Source organism: Pseudoliparis swirei, chromosome 20 (genome assembly GCF_029220125.1).
Source record: "Pseudoliparis swirei isolate HS2019 ecotype Mariana Trench chromosome 20, NWPU_hadal_v1, whole genome shotgun sequence".
NCBI classification, from domain to species: Eukaryota; Metazoa; Chordata; class Actinopteri; order Perciformes; family Liparidae; genus Pseudoliparis; species Pseudoliparis swirei.
The window spans coordinates 9,006,253-9,033,154 of NC_079407.1; the positions used below are offsets into that span (position 1 = coordinate 9,006,253).

The 26,902-nt window shown below is 40.5% G+C and overlaps 1 protein-coding gene across 3 annotated transcripts; it reads right to left on the bottom strand.

Moving 5' to 3' along the window:
- Window positions 1-283: 283 nt before the first annotated feature.
- ngef (neuronal guanine nucleotide exchange factor) lies at window positions 284-24,955 on the bottom strand. Of its 3 annotated transcripts, none has more exons than XM_056442030.1 (15): window positions 24,509-24,955; window positions 20,260-20,365; window positions 18,910-19,164; window positions 18,389-18,453; window positions 14,326-14,576; window positions 13,667-13,827; window positions 13,396-13,548; window positions 11,578-11,707; window positions 11,336-11,410; window positions 9,828-9,917; window positions 4,809-4,972; window positions 4,325-4,483; window positions 4,057-4,136; window positions 3,867-3,971; window positions 284-3,774 (listed from the first exon to the last, which is right to left on the bottom strand). In XM_056442030.1, the coding sequence occupies exons 1-15, from the start codon at window positions 24,705-24,707 to the stop codon at window positions 3,566-3,568; spliced, it is 2,202 nt and encodes a 733-aa protein (XP_056298005.1). In that variant the 5' UTR covers window positions 24,708-24,955; the 3' UTR covers window positions 284-3,565. The 3 variants fall into 3 exon arrangements, with proteins under 3 accessions (XP_056298005.1, XP_056298004.1, XP_056298003.1); XM_056442029.1 differs by having other exon boundaries at window positions 18,910-19,218; XM_056442028.1 differs by having other exon boundaries at window positions 18,910-19,251.
- Between the last annotated feature and the right edge of the window lie 1,947 nt (window positions 24,956-26,902).

Genomic DNA, 26,902 nt, shown 5'->3' on the forward strand with positions numbered 1-26,902 from the left:
TTGCACCTGTCCATCCTGGAGAGGGATCCTCCTCTGTTGCTCTCCTGAAGGTTTCTTCCCTTTTTTTCCCCCTGAAGGGTTATTTGGGAGTTTTTCCTGATCCGATGCAGGGTTTTGGGGCCGGGATGTCTGTGTGTACAGATTGTAAAGCACTCAGAGACACATTTTTATTTGTGAAATAGGGCTATACAAATAAACTAAGAACTGAATAATGTTTTAAACAGTTTAACCACAATGTCCAAAAAGTCCCCCAAAATTGTTACATCAACGCGTAAGACACATCTCTGATTAATGCTTTTTTATGAACAATAATTTACATCTTACAAAATGCAAACAAATATTTCGTAATTATTTGCTTGAACATCAAATATTTGCATCACTGTACAAACAAGGCTTTACAATCATGCTGATCTGTGCTGATACATTCTATACAGTTACGACAAATTTCAGTTATTTACCGTTATAGTATTTATCCCTTGTTTGTGTGTGTACTCATGCTGTATTGACACTTTTAAAGAGGTAATCCACACAAAGTTCATATTTTCACTCGAACACTGGAGGCTCGGAATTTGTTCGTTGAATAAAGACTGGTCAGTTTGGGCTCATGGTAGGTCTAAAATTGTATTGGACTGTATATGACAGTGTGCTAATTGCGTTATTATAGCTGAGGGTCCATGTGTATTGCACAGGAATTTAAATTGTAAACTCACCAGTAGCTGCACTTGTAGTATATTATATATTTCCAAGTACATGTCACTAAAACTACAATCACACTTTCTGACATCTGTATAATATATGTACATAATGTAGGACTATAAATATTATGAGTTATTTAATTATCTGTGTACATTGTTTTTTTGAATTTGCAGAGATTAATTAATTAATACTCGTCTACTCACGAGTGTTGCTTTCATTATGTGACAGTCATGTTCTAACAAGATGACATAGATGGCGGAGAGAGATTCTTTTTTTTAACGGTTCTTCATTAGAAATTCAGAGCATATCTATTGTTTGAGCAGGAAGATTGCAGCTAACAGCGTCAACAGTGCAAATAATGTTGACTACAGAGATGAATTACAGAGTGCGCGCTTCTGCATTGATGCTGTTGGTTTGGAGGATGTGATCAGCTGTAACTGCCCCATGAAAGCAATGCAGACAGGCAAAGAAAAACTGGGATTACGCACACAGAGGGAGAGTGACTTCATACTCGGCTCAGGTAAACATTACAAATAGTTGTTTAATGCTCTGAATATCGAATTTAGCACCTGTAAAGTAAGAACAAATTTAAATAATCATGACACCGCGGAGAGACCATCAGGGTTCTTAATGTTAACGACTCAAGACTAAAAATAAATACATACAAATAAAATTATCATTTGAAAAAATGTTCCCTGAACTTAAAATATCTCGAAAGAAAGAAAAAAAACTTAACTGAAACTATATAGCCTGGTTAAAATGAACATTAATTCATTTTTGTTATGATTTGTGTAATGTTCTGTCTGACATGACAATGAATGACAGAAATTAAACAGACTTGACATTTTAGGAGATGAAAAAATTTCTTTTCAAATATACCCTCTTATTTTTTCATTTCCAGGCCAATCCTAATTAAGTTATTAGATAACAAGAAGATGGTTTAAAAATGTTAGTAAATCAAATGCCATTTAATCAGGCTATTCAGCTCAATTCTAATGTTAACTACGATCAAGCTGAAAAACGATATCTTCTGAGTGTGGTAGCTAAAGACAAGCAAAACTAATAACATTTAAACAATTAAAACTAAACTAGCAAACACACTCTGAATAATACAAATAGACTGAAAGTCAAAACTAAAACTAAATAACAACTGAAAGTTAATACTAACTTTTACAGGAACATCAGAGTTTGATTTCAAGGACATCTTACCCACTTGCCGCTTCTGTAAAATGTGTCTAAAATGCCATTCTTTACCCAAAATTGAAAGCTGTTTTTGAACCATTTGGAGTACATGTATGGTTTGGGTATCATTTGAAAGGTACCACCTAAGTGTGTGTCCCCAACAGTCAGAATCACTAAATGCTTCTAGAATTGAGTAATAGAAGTTATAACCCACTGAAGTCGAAGGTTTATATTTCCCGCCTGAATATGCTTTTGCAAAAGGATGCTTGCAGATGAGTATAGCTGGGACTTATTAGCTGGATACAATGGACAACAATGGGAACACAGCATAAGGCTTTACCTAGTCCAAGTTCAAATTTGATATGATAATACCACAGAAAAAGAATATTTTACACATGTTTTTTAAGGGTACGTCTAAGCATTTTTTTTTTACATGGAATCGGGTCAAAATGACCCGAAGGCAACATAAAGGTTAAAAGCCTTCCAAAAGACCCTCGCTAACCATGATCACATACCTAGGCTAAAAAACACTTTGATCTAATGAAAGGTGACACTGAGAGGTACTATCCAGATTCATTATCAGTATTCCTGACCAAGAGCAATTGAAGCATAAACACATTATAGTGCTTACTCCATTACTCCATTTTAAAGAAAATAATTTGAGTAGACTGTTCTGATCAGCCGCCATGCCAACCTGTAGTCATATATATATATATATATTTATATAGTCCGACTTAGGTATCTAGAAAATAGCATGCATTTTGTGGTATGTATACCAGTTTGGATATGGATGTACACCAAGCTAAGCAGATATGTATCTGTGGAGTGCAATATGTGTATGCGTGACTCTGTACACATTTCAAGATGACACCACAGATGTTTGTTCAGATGTCCTGTCACTTTTTTAGCAACTGGGACTGTTGGAATCCTCCGTCGTAATTACTGTGACGATAAGATGAAACATTTTACAGCCAGCAATCAACTCTGGCTGTACTCAACAAGACTTTGGGTGGAGAATCACTTTAGCTAATTTCCTTATTTGAATATTCATAGACACAGACTTCAGTAATCATTGCTAATTTGGAGAAAATAGGATTTCATGAGACACTTGAACAGTGGTCCTGAAAGCTAAATGCACTGCATGTATTTGTTGTGTTTTCGATGTTTGCAGCGTGTTTCTATATTTAATTTAGTTGTGTTTAATAATGAGGTGTCGAGGTTGCCGTACACTTCCATTTTTGTCTTGTGGCTGTGTGGTATAATTCAGTGTTGAAAGGTATTTTACAATCAAATTAACACATTTAACTTTAAAAAAACATGCCCATGAAGGATCCCTGTACAAGACTGTTCGAGTTCTTGCCATCTCCAAATACAGCTCTCAACCAAACAGAGAGATTTGCTCCATGCATTACACACCACTGTTTGTGGTCCTACAAACTACCTTCAGCATGCATTTATATGAGACATGCAGCATCGCTTGTACGAAATAATTGACTCAAGTGCTTTGATTATTTGAATTTCTAAAACCATCAACTGCAAAGTGAAAATCAAAGAAAAAGGTATAATTATTTGGGATTTAAGTCACATGTATCCTGATCAGTTATTTTGGTGCATGTTTCCTGAATGTTGACATTCATCACTGTTACTGTTTCACTGCTCACTTGATTGCTCTCCAAATTTGATCAATTCAAGGATTGGAAAAGTTGAAGAACTTTGGAGTACGCCTCCCAATCCTGGCTCCAGTTTGCAAGACTCCTTCACCGTCCTGGGCGTGCTGGATCCTGAAAGCCTCTCTCAGGTTCTGAGATCGGACCTCCTTGTTCAGGATCTCTTCTACTAATCGACTAGGGAACCAGCCCCTTTCGCCATCATGGAGCCTTTCACCCATCATCCAGCCTGGAACACAGAAGACACAGAGAGACCTCGGTGACATGAAGATGGAAAGGGGAAACGATCCACAAGACTGGAACATGAAAGCCTCTACACACCATCGTCTGTTCTTTCAAGGAGGTTTAACACATCGGCCATCTCGATGGAGAGTTCATCTGACTCCTGAGATGAGTATGTCTTAATACATTGCACCTGTGGAGAGTCTGATAAATATCACAGATAGTTAGTTTCATATCTCCATGCCTTTGTGTTTTGAGGACTGTCCACAATGTTCATATTTTGTCTCACCTTGTTGATGGGCACTGGTAGACATAAAGCGTGTGCGCCGGCTAGGAGTGAGGGCACACATCCAGCGCAGCTTATCACTCCTGTTCACAGGATTTAATGATCAGTATCCAGATAAAAAATTATAATTTTTTTAAACTTAGTTATTTTATGTATTTTCACAAAACAGTATTAGTCTGTTTTCTTTCAAACAAACCCATCTACAGCTGACCCCCATCTCATTCACAATCGTTCAGTAGAACACTACGTTGATTCTACTTCAGATACTCACATACTGGATGTCTTGAGCATGTAGCTGACTGGACGCTCCTCTTGGTTATCCAGCAGTTTCAGATTAAAGACATTGGCCAGAATTTGGCCCTGGTCATCAAGATCTTCAGTTCTCAGCATGGCTCGTGTGCATGAGTCAATAACCTGGAACTTCTCTCCACTGACAACAAGTTGAATGAATTAACATTCTGAATGTAAACATATATGTACACATTTGTGGTGCTTTTGAATTGTATTGCGTTATACTGTTTACTTATTTTTGTCCAGTCTATTAACCTTCAATGAGTGTAGGCTAAACAACAAAAGACCTCTCTGTGTAAAGTAATACAGAGACACCGCACCACAAACTATATCCATCATAGTGATTAAACAGCTGAACACCTCTATAAAACAGTTTCAACACAAACTGAACATTAGAAGCTTCATGTAAGAAGGATTTAGTTTACTTAGTAGTTCACAGTGAGCATACATTAACAAATGCTTACCTCGAGCTGCGCTTGGTAATCAACAGCAGGTTGTTGAAGAGGAACAAGTAGACTGGTTGGTAGAGCTTACGACTTCGCATGGTCCTAGTACTCTTAGGTCCAGCCATTTGCTGCACTTCACCCTTTTTCAGCAACCAGCGTGAGTGAGAAATGATGGGCACAGACTACAGGATGAAAGACAGAGATTTTAAATCAGGGTTACTGCAATGTTTCCTTATTTCTCAAACTAATGTAATTTCATAATTGCTGCACAGTGTCATTCTGATGTGTTAGTTCGTACATCATGTGGTCACTTGATACGATATGATATATATGATATGATATTCCTTTATTTGTCCCACAGTGGGGAAATTTCAAAAATCACAGCAGCGGTGCACATCAGAGCATCAATGAAAATAAATATAAAACACGATCCCAAAAACTAAATACTAATACTAATACTAGATATACAGGGGGAAAATATAGTAAAGTGCTGAGTAAAGTAAAGTGCAGAGTTTGCCAGGATCTCCAGCGATCTACTGCAGTGTGTTGTGCAGCCTAACAGCAGCAGGAAGGAAGGACTTGTGGTACCTCTCCCTCAGACACCGGGGATGAATCAGCCGGTGTCTGAAGGAGCTGTGCAGAGCTGCAAGTGTGTCATGCATGGGGTGGGAGGTGTGGTTCATCAGGGACGATAGCTTTGCCATCATCCTCCTGTCCCCCACCACCTCCACAGTATCCAGAGGACACCCCAGCACGCTGCTGGCCTTCTTTATCAGCTTGTTCAGCCTCTTCCTGTCATGATCTATGTACAGTAAGATACATTTGTAACTGTGTTTTGTGTGACCTCTGAACATTAGTAGGTGTGGAGAACCTGACCGTAATCATAATTACTTATCACGGATTATGATTAGTTAACATAGTGTTGTTCAATCACAAAGAGCCAAACCCAATTTAGCCTAAACCTATGGGACTGAACTCCAAATTAATAAAAATAAGGGCCAACCCTGCAATTTGTTTCTTTTTACCCTTTTGAAAACAAGCCTATTTTCTAGGTTTCTGCTCGAAATAACATACCCAAAATAAAAAAGGGTGTATCTCTGCAACTACAAAGGCTATTTGAATAATGTTGGTGTTATAATCAGGGGTGCACATAACTGGTACGCAGGTACGCATGCGCGAAAATAATCAACAATGCGTAATGCCACTTGTGTTACTTCGCGCCTTTGCGTACTTGACCGATCTGATATTGATCGTCTCTACACAGCAGCATGTCAATCTGTCTCTACGTGTCGCGTTAACACTTCTCGGCTCTCCGTCTCCCCCTCCGTCTCCCCCGTCCGTCCGTCCGTCAACAACTCTTCTCGGCTCGCGTGCGGCAGAGCTCCGATGCCGTGATGCGCGCACACAGGTGAGCACACTCTCACTAGCACCTCCCCCCCCCGTAGGTGGACGTCACAAAAGCTGACGCTACATATGGAGTGAGTACCAAACACCATCTCCCGGTACTCACCTGAATAACTCACTGAAAAAATTATGTGCACCCCAGGTTATAATAAAGGAAACCATGTGAGCTTTTGTTCAGATGTGTAAATAATAGTATATATGTTACTAATTAAGAGTAAATAAAGATGAAACCCAACAAAAATAGAAAAATTGTTTCAGGTTCGCCTAGAAAAGAAAAGCACTTTCAGGATGTTTATCTCGGCAAAAGTTTAAACACCCAGATAATAACACAATATGTGAAAAGTCTCTCTCAAAGTTTGACTTTGAAAAAGTGAAGCAAAATAGTTAGAGAGTTTTAAAGTGAACATTTGGGCACCATCTGTTCCTTTTGAATTTACTCAAGTACCAAACCATATATTTTACTTGTATATTACTTATGGTGTTCAATACATCCAAATACAGCGGTCTTTGGCTTTTTTCCAGGAAATCAAAGATAGAAGAACGATAAAACAAAGTGGTGCTGTGCGTGATGATAATTTTCCTCTCCCTCACTGCAGAGATTTACGCACGGAGATATATCAGCCGGGGAAGGGCCGGTTTAAAAAAAGAACATGTCTTTCGAATCATTAGAGACAATCGAATCGATTGGTACCAAGAACAAAAAGATTGACACCAGTGTGAGCAAATAGGATACAGAAAGGCGTCGCTATTTGTGAAACGTGAAATCCGATGCTGAAATTGAACTTCCTTACACCTGACTTTCATGTCATTGATGCATGTCCGGGATCATTTTAAAGATGCAGATACATACACGGAATAGATATCAGTCTGATTCGATCGGCGAAATTCTTTTTTTCTTCTTCGAAACAACAAAGGTTAGCAGTATTTGCTGACTGTAAAGCGATGAAGCGATTCATGTTGCTGTATTCTTTGGCTCATATCTCTGTGATGCTTTGGTGCAGAAGGATTCTGTATATATGGAGCGCTCTTGCTTTCTAACATCTCATTTTTTTCCAATAGCACCGAGCTACGTGTCGCTAGTTACAGGTGGGCCGTTGTTATAATATGTTTTAATATGCATGTATAACGCAATGAGGATCGCATTATCATGTATTCAGTCTTGACAGGATACACTCTGTGGCTCTTTACCAAACAGTACTACAACCCGCAACATGGTCTCAACATGGAACAGCATGTCAGCAATCTCTTCACGTCTTTGGATATATGCATCAGCTAAATTATATGTAATGTAATTGTGACGCCCACCAACGTGTTTGCACATGTGTGGTATGTGTTTTTTTTGTTTCCATTGACAAATTCTAAATTTATAAAGTACTGAAATACTTTAGTTTTGTATCGATCATTCCACCCTACAGCCAGGAGGAGGCAGGGTGATGCTCTATTTTGCTTCAGGCAGGCTTTACTACGGGAGAACGGTTTACGAGCATAATTTTGCGAGTGACGTTTCCTCATTCTGCGGAGCGATGCACAATGACCAGACGTGAATGTTCTTGGTGTCATTTGTGTGTCCTGTTTCCAGGTGGGTGAGGAAGGAATGTGAAGTGAATACGTTTCTTTGGATGCAGTTACTGTTTTAGCAGCTATCTAGCAAGGAGATGGGTGTCTGAAGTGTCATCAATGGGAGATATGTCCCCTCCCAGTGGTTGCAGCAGACACTACAACCCATCATAGCAGATGGGTAATAAACTCCAATCCCCATAGTCAGCAGGGCAGGCGGAGCCAAGGCTGATGCCCAGCTGAACAAGATAGAGCTGATTAACTGAAGAGAGAAGGCATGAGGAAGAACAAAGGAGAGGAGCAGAGGATATGAATGAAGAGACTACTTATGTTTGTTTTGTGTAACAGCTTGTATGCCGGAGTTAAGTTTACCTTTTTAAATACAGATTTTTGTGTTGGAAACCACTGCTTGTCGTCCTGATTTGTGCACCCACGCCTCACAATCTGACCTAGATCTCTCAATACATCACAATAAGTGTTTGCTAAAATGGCAACACAGCATCACGCCCGTCAAGAGTATTATTATTGTGTGTCCTGTTTCCAGAATCACATCATCTTCAACTTGGTTCAAATCCTGGTATCTGTACCATAATGATGTAATAAATTCCTTCAATCAAAGATTTTACAAGTCAGTGTAGACACACCTGGCAGAGATTGTGCACTCTCCTGAGTGCACCTTCTAGCTATGTCACAATACTGTGAACTGTCCTCAGCCCCACCTTTTATACAATCATACTTTCTTCAGAGGGTTTAGGGACCTTCTTAATCAGGTAAAAACTTTGTAATTTTTTTTTATCTTACCAGTTCATGTTAATATGAATAGTCTCAAAGTCTGTTGGACTCATAGATTCCTCATCAGTATACAAGTCTGGGAACTAACACAATTTAGCAACACAGATCATTAATGTTCCTTGTCATCAGTGCTATTTGTCAGGGTGGTGCATCATCTGAGAGTATTCTTCCTTTGTAATGCTTTCAGAAAGGTCCACTGTAGCATCCATGGTTCTTTTTCTTTGCTAATCTGGCAAAGAGATGGTAAATGGACCTGTACTTGTACAGCACTTTACACAGTCTTCCGACAACTCAAAGTACTTTCACACTACATAACATCATTCACCTATCATACACTGATGGGAGGGGCTACCATGCAAGGTGCCACCTGCCCATTAGAAGTTTCTAACATTCACAAATCGTAGGCACAGCTACAGGAGCAATTTGAGGTTAAGTGGCTTGCACAAGGACACAACGACATGGGCTTGCGGAGCCAGGGATTGAACCGCCGATCCTCTGATTGAAGGACGACACTCACCACTGAGCCACAGTCGTCACCATATGTTTCCTTCTTAACATAATTGAGAATGCAGTTAGTTGGAAAGTCATTTTGTAGGAGTTGTTCATAGTTGTTTTCATATTTCTTCCAGGTGGAATTATTAATGTAACAATCATTAAGTTGCAAGGAAATCCAACTAATTTAGTTTTTAGAATCAGTAGTTTATAGTTTATACAGTTGTTTACATGAACTCTACTCATCCCTCTTGCAAGCAACTTCACGTCTTTCCTTCTTGCAGTGGCATATTTTACTAGTCTCATTCATGTTATGTATTTACCATTAAGTATTGACCATCTGAATGCAATTAAAACAGAAATACTATGTGATCGTGCTATACTTACAATCTTTACACCTTTTGAAGGATAAACCGTGTGTCAAACAGAGCAAAAGATATTGACATTTCTCAAACTTTGGAATAGGACTTATTTCCTCATGACGTTTTGAGTCTTTAAATCCAGACTTGAAGAAGGCAGTCTCTAAATTGGGACACAGTTTTAGTCTGAACAAATCTCATTAATCCTGAACACCATTATTGTATCTCACTGTTTGATTGTTACTATCAGATTGGGCTGATCCTCTTCTACTATTTTGTTTCAGCCACATCATCAAGGCTTCATATTATGAAATTAATGCAGGACTAGAAGAAACCTAGGTACAAACTGCCATCATGAAAACATGTTGCCTCTGTACCTGTACTCTAGCAATGACAATAAATTGAATCCAATCCAAACCAATCCAAAATTTACCTTGGATTTAAAATCCAGTGTTTTCTCAATGCTGATAAGCTCTTCAGTGCGACTCATTTTCCTCACCCCTTCGTTACACTCTTTCACGATCTGGGGAAGACACAAATACACAACATCAATCCATAATTGTAGAACATCTTGAATTTGGTTATTTTTTCAAAAGGAAAGCAAAAATATATCACCATTGGGCTGTGAATTCATTAAGTTACCCGGGAAAACTGTGGTTGCATCTAAGCTAAGTGACAGCTGATTGTGGCGGTCTATGTGGTCCACTACAACCAGAAGCATGCAAATAAATCATGCATGTAATATTATAACAGCTGTAATATGTCAAACATTCATGAGACTCAATAATGTTAAGTCTTTTTTACAGAAAATCATGATCTGAGTTTTGACTCCACTGACATGGAAATTAGTTTGGATAATTGTAATTAGACCCAGTGAATGTATGATGTTGTACAGCAGGTGTAAATAAGAATTCTGATTACAAAAACTGTACATCTGTTAGTCCTATCAAATCAAACTTGATTTTCTCGACTAATATCCCATTGGTTTTCTCTGCAGGATCAAAAACACTGAATATGGTAAGCTTTGTGGCGCCACTGTAAAAAAACACAGATTGAACACAAGTTCTTGAAAACTAGTTGTGACTTGGATTGGTTGCAAAGTCATGGCAAGCTTACCAATCACACCTGATTTAAATGTGTTGTAACTCTGAAATGCTGTTCAGCTGTAAACATAACATCTATTGCATCTGTCCATCCGGAGAGACGGATCCTCCTCTGTTGCTCTCCTGAAGGTTTCTTCTCTTTTTTCCCCATGAAAGGGTTTTTCCTGACCCAATCTGAGGTCCTGGGACAGGTATATCGTACGTGTACAGCCCTCTGAGGAAAATTTGTAATTTGTGATATTGGGCTATAGCCCAAATAAACTGAATTTAATTGAATGTACAACCCCAATGGTGAGTGATTTCTAAATAACTAGCCTCACCCAATTTTAACTTTGGACCAAAGAAAAACCATGCAAGAAGCAGAACATATGTTGTTTTAAAGGGTATTAATGAGTTAAGGTTGTTATTATTTTATGATTTCTCATTGTTATTTATTGTTAGTGGAAGTGTATTGTGACAAGGTAGAAGCTATTCATGGTTTTAGTTTGATATTAGAACATATATATATCAGGGGCTAAGTGTGTGGGGGCTTCATATTCATTATTTCAGGTACTGGTGAGACAATGAGATACAAACCAGGCAGCTTATCAGACAAAAAATAGACTGGGCTGCTGTGTTGGAAAGTCATCATGGCAACAATAATTGTATTGTTCATGTCAAGAATCAATATATGTCCCGCTCATCTATACAGGAAATCCTGTGCTTGCTTGTAAAGAAATATGCCAAGATAATGATTATTACATTTATGTAATTATAGTCATATCATTATGTTGACAGACTCCTTTGGCCCCTTGCCTTTCTCAACCCAATTTGAGCTACGCCCTTGACTGATGCTCACCTGTTCCAGTTGCTGATGTGCTTTAATAGCATTCCCTTCCCTCTTTGAGTTTTCCTCTGCTTTTTTCAGGATATTCTGTTAAAGGAAAAGAAAGTGAAATGAAAATAAATAACAACACCCCTAATTATGACTGCAACTTCGTTATTTTCAAATCATATCCAGACTCACTGTTGAATATTACCACTTCACTGTAAAGTATCTGTTTATGTGCATTTAGTTTTAACTCATGTTGGCACACTTACTTGTACGAGCAACTTGAGCCTTGTGATCCTCTGGAAGGGAAGGATGAGGAATGAGGTAAAGGACAGGCCCCTGACCGTTGGATCGTTCTCCAGTGAAGCCATAGCCTCCCGAAAAGCCAGGTTTCCCTCTCTGGACAGACATGTTAGACACCACAATGCTTAGTTGATCCTACATTAAACCTTTGTGTGGTGTTCGGTTCTGTGGAACCCATTTTCTTATTTTATCAAAAGAAAAATTATACGATTAATAATTTTTTCAGACTCATTGGCCTTGGCTCATTTTCTGTGAAGAACATATCAGAACACATTTTCAATGACCACACACTGTGCTGTGTTTTTATCTACTTATTCTGAAAGAGTTGAGATTGAGATCATTAGATGATGCAACATTTAAAGAAATATAATCTGATTGATTGGGGTGATGAGGCACTTAAAATTAGCCCATACATTTTTATGTATTTAACTTGTCTGTGATATTTTGCCATGCTTCTTGTCTAGTGCTCACATCGGTGGCAGTGTTAGATGTTGCCATGGTTATGGTCTTAATCCTCATATGCGTTCATATCGTCTCCTGCTCAGCGGAGAAAAAAAGAGGCTTTTCCTTTAAGTTTATTTGCCATTGTACTGTTACACAATCATGGTTTCGGTGATCAACGCTTCCCCCTTTTGAAGTAGAACGGACACGCGCAATTATCCTGATTACTGAAGTCTGGTTCGATTAACAAGATTCTTTGAGCCTTTGAGAAACTGAGATAGCCTGACTTCAATCATCGGGTTAATTTAAACTGGCTAAAAGGACATTTGAGCGACTTAGTTGAACCATATTCGAGGAACGGGGCCCTGGTGCCAGATAGTGTTTTTTATTCCTAATGTGTGCATCGCCTTCCAGCAATATTATCCAGTTAGTTTTCTCTTGGTTTATGACTTGGTTTTTAAACTTTGCCTGCTCCCTATCTGATTTGTTTGCCTTTCTGAACTGAACCCTGTGTATGACCTCTTTGACTGAGTAAAAGGCCTGGCCTTTGCCAGTGTCTTCCACTACTTCTGAGTCAGTTTGAAGAAGGAGCGTGCCTTACAACTGAGAGAAAAGGAAAGCAGCTCTTCTCTTTTTTAGTATCAACATATCTTTTCACCATGTTTTTTAACAGTTTTGTCATGTACTTCCTCCGCTGATATAACTTATCCTTCTACATTTACGCTCAGCCACTGATGTTGTTGTTTGTGAAAAGTAATTAGGCTTGGCACTCCTATCACCCATATGAGTGGGATCAGACTGTATCACCAAACATTTGACATCATGTACTGTGCATCTACAAAACAAATGGGTAATGGCATTTAATATATATATATATATGTATATATTCTTTCTTCATTTTGAATTTAAGTTAATACACCATTTATAGGTTTTAAAATTTTCACATTTAGTTTAGAAACAACCAGCAGGTTTCAGCAGTTTTTCCGGTAGCTTGCAGAAATCCCATGGTGGAACTTCTGCCATCCGAGGAACCTGTCCTCTGCAGCGCGTGGGGACGCCACCCTCTCACTCTGGTATGTGTGGTTCATGAAGTGGGCCATACGCATTATGTTCAAACTCAACCACACCCTGCACATCACATTTGTTATGATCAAAAGCAAACCTGTTTTTTACTGAAAGGCCAGGCTGACAACATTCACACAAAAAATAGCAGCGAAAGATGACGCCTGTTATTTTTTCTCCCTATTCCTCTCTCTCATCATCAGTAGTCAAATAGGTCGCAGTGTTGTTCTGAATAGCGTATAAAGATATAGTCACATTGAATTTAGACAATAGCTACTCACAAAATGCGCCTGTAGTTCTTCTCCTGGTAGACCTGGTTGATGACGTATTTAATGAAGACATCGAAGTGGTTCACAGCATGTAGGTAAACAATGTCACACACATCAGAAATCAAAATAGACTTCTCAATTCGGTGCTCAAGATCCATCAGGAACCTGAAAATATGAAGGGATCATTATCCAGGGATATAAAGAACAAGCTTGTTTGCTGGACTGGAATTTGATCAGACTTTCAATTATGAAGTGACTTATGTTAATCAAGAACTCGTCCTACCTTTCACTGGCCTTCATCACTTCCTCGATGTTGGAGAACAGAAAATGCACATCGGATTGGCTGAGCAAGTTGATTAAGTCAGGGTTACGTAGGAAGTGAGCCTCTAAAATCTCCAAACTCTTGTAGTACGATGCTTCTGAGGTAACAAGCTCGAACATGGCCTAAAAAGAAAAACAAATCACAATGCCACATAAATACTAACTGAGGATCCCTACACCCAGAACAGTTGATGTGATGACAATCTGATCTGGCGGCACAGTTGAATGAGGCTCATTGATTTTCTTTTACTGACTTTTACTGGAAAACCAAACTAGATGTACCCTTAATTTCCCTTGAGCACCACGCGATTTAGATTTTAGTGTTTTTTTTTTTTACATTTAACATTTGTGCTTTTAAGTGAATATCTTCACAACCATTAAATGCAATATGGTTCAGACATTCATGTAAAGGATGGATTGCAATAACTGTGGTGATCCCATAACAAACATCAGGTCAAATATTGAATGTGTCCAACAATTTGGTTTCTGCCTGAATATTTGCCAAAGTAATGGCATTCTTATTACAGCCTCAGCTGCACTGCACATATACACTTGAATTGAATATTGTATAACCAACTTTTGTATATCTATAGAAGCCTTCACTAGCAGTAAATTGCTCACCTCCTGTATTATAATTTCACTCTGTGGTAACTGACTGAGCAGGCCGCTGGCCTGCACAACTTCCAGGTTCTGCCACAAGCTCAGTGACCGAGCATTGTTCCTTAGCTGCAGCTGTAATACTGGTGGGGACATGACACCGGACCCTTCCACCACAGTCCCTGGTGAGACACCAGGAGAAAGGTTCTCACGCTGCCGCCTTTGCTCAATCTCCTGCTGCTTGGAGGTGTCCCGGTATTCTTGGTACAGGAAGGCTGGAGAGTCAAAGGATAATGAGTCAGGCATGAAGTACAGATATAGACTTTCTTTTTTCTTTTTGCAAAGGTCTGGGTAGCATTTCAGTTGAAAAAAAACAGCTACTATGGACATACAAGATAGACAATTTCACTTGTTGATATGATGCGCTATTTCACATTTCCCACACAATTTAACACAAGTGATAATTCAACTACACACAACTACATTTTTCTGTTCTCCTGCTCCCTGCTTGTAGTAGTTTGTAGTTAGTTGTAGTAACAAGTTTGGGTAGCTATTGCCCTGCTGCTTCCGTGTGTGACAATCCTCTCAGAAAGATACTTGAGATTCTAAAAGCCTGTTCTTAACCAGGTAGTCAGTTGCAAATAACACACATAGGATGAAGTAGATGTTAGTTCGCAATGCTCAAATCAGGGAATCCAACATATAGTTTATTTAGTATAGCCCGTAATTAGAAACGTGCCTTTACAATCTGTACACTTAAGACATCCCTGTCCTAGGACCTCACAACGGATCTGGAAAAACTCCCTAAAAAACTGAAAAAATCTTTCCCAGGAAATAAACGGAAGACACCTTCAGGAGAGCAACAGAGGAGGATCCCTCTCCCCGGATCGACAGAAGGCTCTGTCATTCGTTCGCATGGCTTCTCCTACCATAGCTATGCTGATGACACCCAACTGATCCTCTCGTTTCCACCGTCTGAAACACAGGTAGCGGCACGAATCTCTGCCTGTCTGACCGACATCTCTCAGTGGATGTCTGCGCACCACCTGAGAATCAACCCTGACAAGACCGAGCTACTAATCCTTCCAGGGAAAGGCTCCCCCACCCATGACCTGACTACAACCTTCAACAATTCTGTGTCGGCCCCTACCCTGACTGCCAGGAACCTCGGGGTGACACTCGACAGTCAACTCTCCCTGACGGCCAACATCACTGCGACAACGCGTTCCTGTAGGTACATGCTGCACAACATCAGGAGAATACGGCCTCTTCTTACTCAGAAGGCGGCACAGGTTCTGGTCCAGGCTCTGGCAATGTCACGTCTCGACTACTGCAACTCCCTCCTGGCAGGTCTACCTGCTAAGGCCATCCGACCTCTGCAGCTCATCCAGAATGCAGCTGCTCGACTGGTCTTCAGCCTCCCTAAATTCACCCACACTCCGCTCCTCCGCTCTCTTCACTGGTTACCGCCGGTGGCTGCCCGCATCTGCTTCAAAACATTGATTCTTGCATACCGTGCTACGAACGGATCGGGCCCCGTCTACATCCGGGATATGGTCAAAACTTACACCCCGGCACGTTCGCTCCGCTCGGCAGCAGCCAATCGACTTTAGACTCCTGCACTTTGAGCTAATCACTCGAAATGCAGACTGTTTGCTGTCCTTGCACCTCAGTGGTGGAACGAGCTCCCCACTGACATCAGGACAGCAGAAAGTCTCTTCATCTTCCGCCGGAAACTAAAAACACATATTTACCGACTATATCTGGACAAAAGCACAGATTAACACTTCAGTGGCACTTAAATGGCTCTTATTATGGTACTTTTGAAGTTCGACTATCTTGAAGAAATGTTACTTTCTGTATTCTTGTTGTTCTTAGTTTGTACTCTTGGTTAATGCACTTATTGTAAGTCGCTTTGGATAAAAGCATCTGCTAAATGACATGTAATGTAATGTAATTTAATGCAATGGATGTCATGTGTACAGAATGAACAGCATTACAGTTACAACACTGCTGTTTCCTCCCTGTTCTGTAAGCCTTTTCAAATTAAATCATTGCATGGTGTCTGTGCCTCATTGGTTTTGTCTATGTTTGGGTCCATCCCCTGCTGCCTGCTCTCCAGTTGGTAACAAACTGCAGCAACTCAGTACTATAAAAACAAAGGGACTTTTTTATGCTGCTAGCAGGGGCTTTGCCACTTTTCGTCTACGGCGAAGTGATATTTTGAGACATTATTTGGGGTGGTTTTAGAGAGGTAGGTCCTGCCACACATGCTTCTGTTCAACTAGCATAGTATTTCTCTAAGTGAGTGGCTGTGTCAAGTCTGAAAGCCAATTTTCTTTTAAATTGTAGTGAAAAGCAGGCTCATTGCAGCAACTAATATGTGATGGCTCACACAGCTGCACTAATTTTGTTTTGTTTTGCACAGGTTGCACATTATTGTATTTGAACTTGCTTTGTTTAATTTTTCTGCAAGTTTCACTTTATTGTTATTATCTTGAAAAGATATTCAGGTCAAAACAGGTAAATTGCAACCCCAATAAGCTATTTCTTTTGTCAAATATTATTTGCATTGTTTTAACAAAGTGATTCCACATTGTATTTGTATTTGTCTAATAAAGCAATCTGGTTTACTTTATTCTATTATTTGAAAAAGTCCATATGGAGGAGTCACAGACAGTTGTTATTTCAATAAAAATTCAGCATGAACCATTTTGTTAGAATTTTGTTGGGGCGGTGTGGCATGAACATTTTTCTTTCTCCAAAGTGGGGCGTAACAGAAACAGTTTGAGAACCACTGTCCTAGCCCATGTAAAGTATTGCCCCTCTGTGTTTCAGCAACAGGGAAGTGCTCCTACTCCATAGTTCTGTCTTTTAACTTCCTGCTTACATCCAAAGTTATAATGTGTGCCATTCTGTAAATTGACATATGTTGCTTGTAATCACCTCACCCTTACATGTTGTCTGGTCAGTCATGGTGACTCATCAGAATGTGTTGTTATTTGTCTTTTAATTTGTGCTTAAAATAATATATTAGTACAAAAGTTAACTCATTTATAGTTACACTATTACACACAGTCTAATTTTCCATAACAGTAGGATATTATAGCAAGCTAAACCAGCATATTATTTCAGAACAACAAAGCTGGTTCATTGATCATCTGTGTCACATCTTCGTGAAATAGTCATGAAACTGAAATCTAAGTTGTTTTTAATACATTGAGATGAAAACAAAGCCAATCCATGGCCCATTAGGATCCTTTTCCGTGGTGTTAAACGTACCCACAAATGTTAAGGTAATGTACTGCTTTCATACACAACAAGTTTGTCAACCTGAGGCTATCAGGTCACACAACCTCCTCATAAATGCAGAAGTGTGTACCCAGATTTGAAAAAGGGTAGTGGCTAGAAAACCAAAACCGGAAAAATCGATAATGTTGCAATGTACAAATATACCTGTCGACATGGAATGCAACTCAAACTAAAAGAGTTTGCTGATAAGAACAGCTGCTCTTTTCAGGGAATATTTGCTATGTGTATATTAAGAGGGAAGGTGACTTTGAACAGCAGGAGCCTGTTGCATAATCGCCCTCATTCATATCCTGCATATTGCTTTGATGGGCGTAGAACTGGACTGACACTTACATAAGAGAGAGTGAAATGTGCATACTTAATATATATCAAACTGTCCTTTGTGAATTGTTAACCATAGTCCTGCAAGTAAACTGCAGTCTTGAGTAAATTTGACAAATAACCATTATTCCATGTACACACTGAACAATACTTTGAGTAGTCAGTCAACACAGCCGACTATCAACTTAGAGAGGCACTCAACCTTGATGGAGTCAGATATGCAGTAACAGATACAGCTCAGTGGCTGCCTTATCACATCCACTGTTCGGTTAATACATTATTTATCAGAAATAAGTGTTTGTACGTGTGTTGCATATGTGAATGTGTGTGTCTTACCACTGTTAAGTTTAGTCTTAATATATATTCACAAATAAGAGCTGATTTTGTCAGCAGTGGAATTGGTAACAGTGGGAGGAATATACATACGCTACCCCCAAGTAATGTTTTTCCTCACCAATGTTTTTGACGATGTTGAGGCTGTGGCAGATTGTCTGGGAGCTATCTCCATTGCTCGGCAATCTGTAATGAAAGCAAATAGGAAGTGCAGGCAAGTGTCTGAATATATTTACTTTATGTTTCAATTTGTATCAACAAAGTAGTGATTGGTCCATTTCAGCACACAATAAACACACTATTCTTCCCAATCAAACCCAACATAGTGAACCAGAGCAGTGGGATTACTCTGCGCATCATTTGCTGAAAATATTAAAACAATCCATCTGGGCCTCCTCACATTCACTCCGTAGTCACACAATGAGTCACAACTCAATATTCCAATCTCTCCCTCAGCTATCTTCTCATAACTCAGTGTATTTGTAATGTTAATGCTCACAAGCAAAGGAAATACAAACAATAATAATTTATGTTGGCCTATTTTATGTTTTATAGTGACTATTGGTAGAAACCCAAAGGTTAAGCTTCATAAATATAATCCTTTTGCATTTCTATCCTTTCCACCCTATAATCAGATTTTACCTGAGGTTGCTGTTGTCCAGATCTGCTCCAAGAGGACTGGGCTGTTGATCACTCATGGCTTCCCTTCTGACCTCCTGTACAGTGCAATCTGCAGTTGTTTGCTTGGACAGATTTTGTACGTCTCCGCTTTGAAAGCTGTGAGTTCGGTAAGTGATCATGTCGGCTGTAGAATTTTGATGCTGACTGTCGGAGGCTGCAGATATGTCCACGCTCCTCCCTCCTCCCACTCCTTCTCTTCTTCTATCAACAGCATCCCTGTTGTACAGAGCATGTCTGCTACTGGCCGCACCATTGCTTGGCAACACAGTTCTGGAATGATGGAGCTGTGATAAAAACTGAGGGCTGCATTTGACATCAAAAAAACATTTTATAATCACATCTAAAGCAGCCATCATCATTTTCATCTTCACCTCGTAACAAAAAATATATAAACTGTCATGTAGTAAGGCCATGTACATGTATTATGTGATTCAGTGTTTATCTAGTTGTTTAAGTGACTGCATTCTTTTCTTTAGCAACAGACCCTTTTAGACATCAAGTGTGCTAATTCACAGGCTAAATGATCAAAAGACTGCATTTATACTTCAAATATTGTATATGTTCTGGAGAGATCAAGTCAAACTTCTTTTAACCAAACAACAAATATGTCCTTCGTTGTTCTCAAAATCCCATAATCTATCGGTTTCAACAAGGAGTCGGCTGATCAAGGAGGACTTTTCACATTTTATCAGAACCAAGCACTGAAAAAAGAAATGGGTCCACGAAAATACACTAATTACTTCTGAGCCAGTCTCATTTACTGAATGAAGACTTCAGACCTTCGTTTTTGTGTACTTTTTTCACAAAGGTAAAAAAAATTCCATAAACTTCAATACATTTTTGTCTTAATTCATAATCTTTTTGTCGTAAATATTGGAACACTTATATCAGATGACGGAATAAACTTATCAGAATCATAAAAGGAAGTGTGGGGTTTGGATATATTCTTGGGAAGACTGAACACCACCAAACCTGCAGGGGCAAATCTGAAAGCGAAGTTAAAATGGTGGCGAGCAAAGAAGGAAGCTAAACTAATCCAGCTAAGACCTAAGGCTATTCCACCATCCAGTCTGCTCCCGGCTAACGTCTAGCAGACTGCTTCCTCTTCTGGCTATACGAAGACTGATGTTTCAGTGTTAATAAGTTAACCTTCAGAGAGACTGGAGTGGCTTGTGTTTATCACAGACATGATTTGCGTTAAGAGTGTAACAGTGGTGTGTGCAGTGTTTAAACAAGTACTCTGCATGTTTGTTTTCTGGGCGTGTTCGTGTTCCGTACTAGGGTTGGGCAGTGGTAGGCATGAGGACTCACCGTCTAGCCGCAGGCAACAAAGGTGATTTGTTGGGTAAGGGAGCAGAGGGGGAGGCGACTCCAGCTCTGCTCGGTGGACTGTCGTCCAAACCAAGACTGGCAGAAACTGGAAAGAGAGACAGCAGTGGAGAGAGAAAACCAATCAGAAAGACACAGTCACAATCAGGCACAACAGTTCTCATCTCACTAACACACACCTACACCTACGCACACATGCACACGTGCATGCACGTATGCACGCACGCACACACCTACACGCACACACACAGCCTTCTTCAAGTGCTGAGTGTAGTACAGTAAGAAGCAACACCATGGTTAAGAAAAGAATACAACTATGTTAAGCAGAGACCAGCACTTCACTACTTACCAGCAATCAGACTCAACTATTGTTTATTCATATCCATCCATTACCCAAACCATTCCATTATTCGAACCGCTAATCCTATTTAGGGTTGCTGGAGCTGATCCCAGCTGTCATTGGGCGAAGGCAGGGTTCAAACTGGACAGGTCTCCAGTTATCGCAGGGCACATATGGATAAAGACAACCATTCAGGTTCACATTACACCATAATCTCCAATTAACCTAAACTGCTTGTCTTGGGACTGTGGTAGGAAGACTGAGAACCTGGAGCCACAGGTAGAACATGCAAACTCCACACAGGACTGCTCAGAACGGGATTTAAACATAAAAACTGTTTTGTTGTTGTAGTTGTTATTTTTTACCTGAGCACACCTACTACATAGACTTACACAGGGAACAACAATCCCTGCCACGTTATTTAGACTCATTAAATAGAGCTTTACTGTTTAATAGATTCATAAAAATATTAATAAACATCTAACTTGAGTTATGTAGTTACAGCAATTGTGTGGTATTTTCCCCTATAATATTATACATGATGACGTTTAAGACAAACACTCAACTGTGCATAGACACAAAAGAAGCATTGTGATCAAATATAAGAAATATAAAAATAATAAAGTCCGTTGAAGTTAAGAAATAAAAATTGTTTCTGTATAGTCCCCGCTCCTCAGTTGGTGCACTGTATTGTATGAAATTGGGTGTCCTAACACACTCGCAAACAAATAGTGCACTTGAACTACTTGGATAAAGTTGATCAACAGATGTATGTTTAAAATATACAGTTGGATATTTTCCACCATTTCTACAAATGTCTCCTCATGTGGCTTGTTGCAGAGCTTTCAACGATATCTCTGTGTTCATCATTAAAGGACGTTTGCTCAGTTGTCATCTGATGAAGACACCGTCGCTGGGTTTAGCCTCGAGAACAACCTTGACTGAGTCTAGATGATTTTGTAAACTATTCCCATGGTCAAGAATGCCTGTTTATCATTCTGCATGACTAACTGCCTGTAATAAATCTATAATACAGCATAGTAGTATATACTGGGTTCCCAACCCCCGGACCAAGATAACATGCCTTGAGGCCAAAAGGAAGCAATATGAATTGACAAGAATAAAATAACTTAATAGGACATTGGTGTGGTAATTAGCTTTAAACTCATTTGTAAAGTCAGTCTCTCCTAACTCCTTGGCACTGCTAGCAGTGCTCTAACTAAACCATCTCATCAAGCTTCAAGACACAGTGAACAAAATACACTAAGATTTGCTTGCATAATCTATTTCACTCAGAAATATGACACATGATACCATTTTTCATGGTGACTTAGCTCTGAAGATAATGTAAAGTATACACTGCCTGTCTGCACAGACATGTCAACATGAAATAAGATATGCAGGACTACATATCTTATAATATAATCTACATCATGTGGGTAATAACTGCGAGCCGGAATTATTAATTAGAGTAGAAAGGAGAAGAAGATAATATTTGGGTCATCCCCAGCAGCAGTAGCAGTTGTGGCAGCTTCTGTTAGAGTTCCGAGGCAGTTTCGCCAAAAGCGAGCATGCTGCAGGCGCGCGCATGCTGCAGGCTGGTGTCATCAAGCCTTCCGACAGCCCCTGCTCAGCCCGGAAAAGTGCCACTTCATGCAGGGAAAGGTCTCCTTCTTGGGTCATCGGGTAGGCGGAGAGGGCATCGGCACAATGCAAGAGAGGGTGCAGGCAGTCGCCGACTGGCCCACCCCCACAAACCAAAAACAGTTGAAGAGTTTTTGGGGCCTTGCCTCGTACTACAGGAGGTTTGTACGAGGGTTTGCGTGTACTGCTGTGCACTTGTTCAACTGTTGCAGAAGGACAGCAACTTTGCCTGGACAGAGCAGTGCCAGACGGCCTTCAGCAGCCTTCGGCGAGCCCTGATTGAGGCGCCAGCCCCAGCCGACCCGAGTCTACCTTTCACGCTGGACACAGACGCTAACGGATTAGGCGTCGGGGGAGTACTTTCTCAGGCAAGACCCGACAGGCAGAGTGGAGACAAAACCAAGGGCAGGACGCAGACCTACAGCCAGCATTACAGTGGTTGGAGGCACAGCGGCGGCTACCGTGGGAAAAGGTGGCCGTGTTCTCCAAAGCAACCTGTGGTCTGTGGTCTCAGTTCGGGTCTCTGCGCCTGAGTTAGGGTGTGCTTCTGCGGGCATGGAAGGAGCCAGCAACGGTAGAGGAAAAGTGGCAGATGGTGGTCCCCAATGACATATGGGATGCAGTGCTTGAAGCCATGCAAGGAGCTGCAGGTTCTGGACATTTTGGGGTTTCCAAAACTCTGCGACGTCTCCGTCAGGGCTTCTACTGAGGATAGTGCAGGAGGGACATGGAAGACTTTTGCCGCTGTTGTGACCCCTGTATGGCAAGAAAGGGTCACCCAGGTCACTCTCACTCTCCAATGCAGCAGTTCCAGTGGGGGTACCAATGGAAAGGGTGGCCGTGGATGTGGTGGGTCCGCTCACAGATGGAGGAAACCGGTAAGTTCTCATCGCCATAGACTACTTCACAAAATGGCCAGAGGCGTATGCTCTCCCAGACGAGGAGGCAGAGACGGTCGTAGAGGCCCTGGTTGGAAGTATGTTCAGCCAGTTTGGAGTACCGGAGACCATTCACAGTGACCAAGGGAGGAACTTCGAGTTGCGAATATAAGGATCTATAAGGATGTTCCGGGATTCAATCTCATAAAAAAACAGTTGACTATCAGGAATCTTACCAGCGTTGACCTACGCCAAGATCGGCTCAATTTGCTCTGGTTGCACGATTAAATAACGTACAATGCAGTCAGCAGTCGCCACTAAAGGCAGAGGACAACTTGTGACCACACTGCCGACTACCATGGAGCAACTTGACATGATCTGGTGCACATTGATTAGACATGCTATCAAATACCATCTGATTATATGCCTGATTAAACACAAAGTTATCAGTGTCTGTGCATATAACTGCTGATAAGATAAAAATAATTTTAAGCAATAATCAGAATTTCATAAACTGCTTCTAAAAAGTCACATTTTCTTTTTATTTCAGGTCACATTATGATCAGGTGACTGGACTGTGTGACATTGTTTAACAGGCCTCCCTATTTTATAACCTCATTTATTTGTAAGGTTGAAGCTGTCTTGTTATGTACGAAGTAATCACTTTAATCCCTCCCTTTGAGGCCTATCTGAGATACCGGGCAAAGTCTAACCTCAAATGCTTTATTGTTGCGTTTGGTGTGGCTCTACTGTATGAATATGGTGCATTCCTATAGAGAAGAATGACTATTGTAGAGCATAAAAATAAAAATAAATACATTCTTTATCCCGTCATTTAGTTTCTGGGATTGTGCCTCTTACAGACTGTTGAGAACAAAGCAGAAATTCCACCAAACTCTAAGATCAACAGGATATCAGGGAGAAGTTGGTTATTTCATATAAATATACCAATGTCAGGCTGTTTTTGCTTCAAATCACAAGGTCAGAGGTTGACCTGTGGAATATTTACTGAGATCAATGTGCTGCATAAACAAAACTAGTTTCTCAGGTTGTACTCATATAAGATGAGAGTACCAAGCCTTTGTTCCACTTTCAAAAACAACTGCATTAATGCCAACTGCCAGTGGGGCAACAATGCAGAACAACAATATACAGTGATTCCACTTGCTCAACCATGCTGCTGCAGTGTGATGCTCTCTAATGTGCATTCAGTTGAACAAGTGTAAATCAGTTTGAATTTGGCTAATTACATGTTGCTTAAGGACCAAAAAGGTAAATTAAATGTTGGGAGATAAATTCCCCAAATTTGAGGTTCAGTACAAAAACAATGTTAAAAGGCAGGCAGAGAGGAGGCCTGATAAGTGCTTACTTTCAGGCTGCTCAGATGAGCCTGGCCTCTTCTTCCGCATTGACCGATAGAAGCGGGAGTTCCTGCGGATAGGCACTCTGGTAACATCTTCATCATCGTCGCCCCCATGGCTGGGTTTAACCACAACTGGTGGATGCTTCTCTGGGGGTTCCTGTGACTTGTGCCCCCACTTGCTCCTGAACAGGGCAGTCACAGACATGGCAAATTATTCCTTTTGCTTTTCAAAAAAAGGGAGTTTGGAAGATTAGAATTGACTTTGAGGAAACTGGGAGCAAGAAAGTAGTCATAATTAGCCAGAATCCAGGAGTAAATCCATGACTCGAAATGAAAAGTTCTGGTGAAAAATAAATCCTAACACCAGGTCCAAGAACAGAGTAGTGGTTCCTGGGCCGTCTCTCCCTCCTGTCAGTGGGACAGCAGTGTTGTTAGTTTCCCAGGCAGCCTTTGGAACCAGCAGAGTGCGTCACTTAGTTCTGCCTAAACTGTAATTATTGCATTTATGACTCTCTCTTTCCTGCTCTTTGCCCCTCCTCTGATAGGCTGCCTACCTCCAACCCTCTCTCTACACCACACCACCCTGTTACGCGCTGACATTCCTTAACTCAACCTGGCCTTACCGGCCTGCCTGCCTTTACAGCTCTAAAGCGCTCCCTGTTGTGGAACCGGAAAAGCTGCCTACTGAGCGTTCAGATCACTCAACAAAACCTGTCCATGTTCTCGGTTTTCTAGTCAGGAAAAGGTTAAATGATTCACGTTAAGGAACAGAATATATTTTAAAAAACAGCATGAATTTAACAGAAGATATCCGTCATTTACTTGAGCAGAACTTTATGTTGTCGTGATGTCATGTTTCAGGTCCTGTTGAGCTCAGTCCCTATAGAGGTATTCACTCACGTGACCACAACAACCTTTGGCGGCCATGTTGGGGTCCATGCACAGCATTGTTTTGCTTTATTTAATGCTGCTCTTCTTTAGAAATGACCATCATATCCTGAAGGAGACACAATTTCAGTTCAAAACGGCATGCCTTGTGATTATGGTACTGTGCCTCACTGTTGGATGTGGGACTAATGATTCAGAATATGGGTTTATCAGCTCAACAAGACAGGCTATTACTTCAACTTGTCATGCATCTACTTCGGCTTCACTCGGCGTATGAGCGTTAGGACTGTTCTCATGTGTTTCTGTTGACACATCGGGTTGTGGGCACGTTTCCATTGACACACTCTCGTCAATAATCTCTTTTTGCTGTTTGCCGAGCGAAAATCAATGTTTCACTTGCGCAAAAGGAACTGTGGATGTAAACTTGGGAGGAAGCCATGAACATGGCAACTCCGTCGGGCGATGTCTGCCTTTACTCTGTGATTCATTTCAAGGTAAAATAAAACACTGGCTACATGGGAACAGCACTCAGCACGGCCAGCCAAACAGTCACTGCTGGTCCTGAATGAGCGCTGGAAGCGGCTTCATCAGACACTCGTCCTGGAGGCGGAGCTGTGCGACGACGGATCATATATGAACCCAGACACAGGGCGCTCGATGTTCCGACATTTGTGGTATTTCTACAACAAGTATAACGCAGAAATAGTTGTTAATGTCCCATGGTCGATAGTGGAAATGAAAACTGTTTAACAGGAATGTGACTGGGCTATGTGCTGGTAACTAGGGGTAACTAGCGAATTAACCACAAAGTGTTGAGCGAGTAAAATCAGGTAAAAAAGCGTTGCGAATATTCAATTCCAACCGCTGAAATCTTTCTTTGGTAATGCAGAAGGACATGAGGTTGCTGGGCTCTCGCATAATCAAACAGCGGACACGATAGCCAGGTCAACTTCTTCTGACATTTAATAAGTGGACCCCAAGATGGCGCGATTGAGATTCTGACGTCACGTGAATACGCTCTATACAGTAGTTATATCTGTAGTCAGCTGAATAGAAGGGTTCAAAGTTCACTGTTTCCTATTTTCCTCACAGCAAAGCCTGTGATGCTGAGTTATGAACTCTTTTCAATAACAAGAGTTATGAAATCAAAGTAACGAAGGAAATTATGTCGTCAGACTCAGAGCATTTATTTCACTTGTGTCCAGCGGGACATTTGTTAAAAATGCTAATGTTCTTCATTTTTTGGGGGATTGCCCTCGAATGTATGATGATTTAGTTTGAGAAAAAGCTGTTGCATGCACTGAGTGTATATAGTTGGATTTGGTTATATTACTGTGAAATCCTTTACACTTCATTGTTCACTCATTGTATTTTCTGTTGAAAGATATTCTGGCATTATTTTTATATTTTTCTTTATTCCATCTATCTATTTTCTGCTGCAGTCCATCTGAGCTCCCATCCCATTGGTTCCTTTTGAAGACAGCTTCTTCTTTTTTTTATCACAAATATATA

What these genes read in the sequence shown, in the direction of transcription:
- ngef (XM_056442028.1), bottom strand. Translation starts at nt 24,707, where the DNA reads ATGTCTGTGACTGCCCTGTTCAGGAGCAAGTGGGGGCACAAGTCACAG. An exon ending in CACTGGATTTTAAATCCAAG is followed by an intron (nt 4,973 to 9,827) that starts GTAAATTTTGGA and finishes TTCATCCTGTAG; the next exon opens with TCTGTGCCCATCATTTCTCA. An exon ending in CCTTGAAAGAACAGACGATG is followed by an intron (nt 3,775 to 3,866) that starts GTGTGTAGAGGC and finishes TCTGTGTTCCAG; the next exon opens with GCTGGATGATGGGTGAAAGG.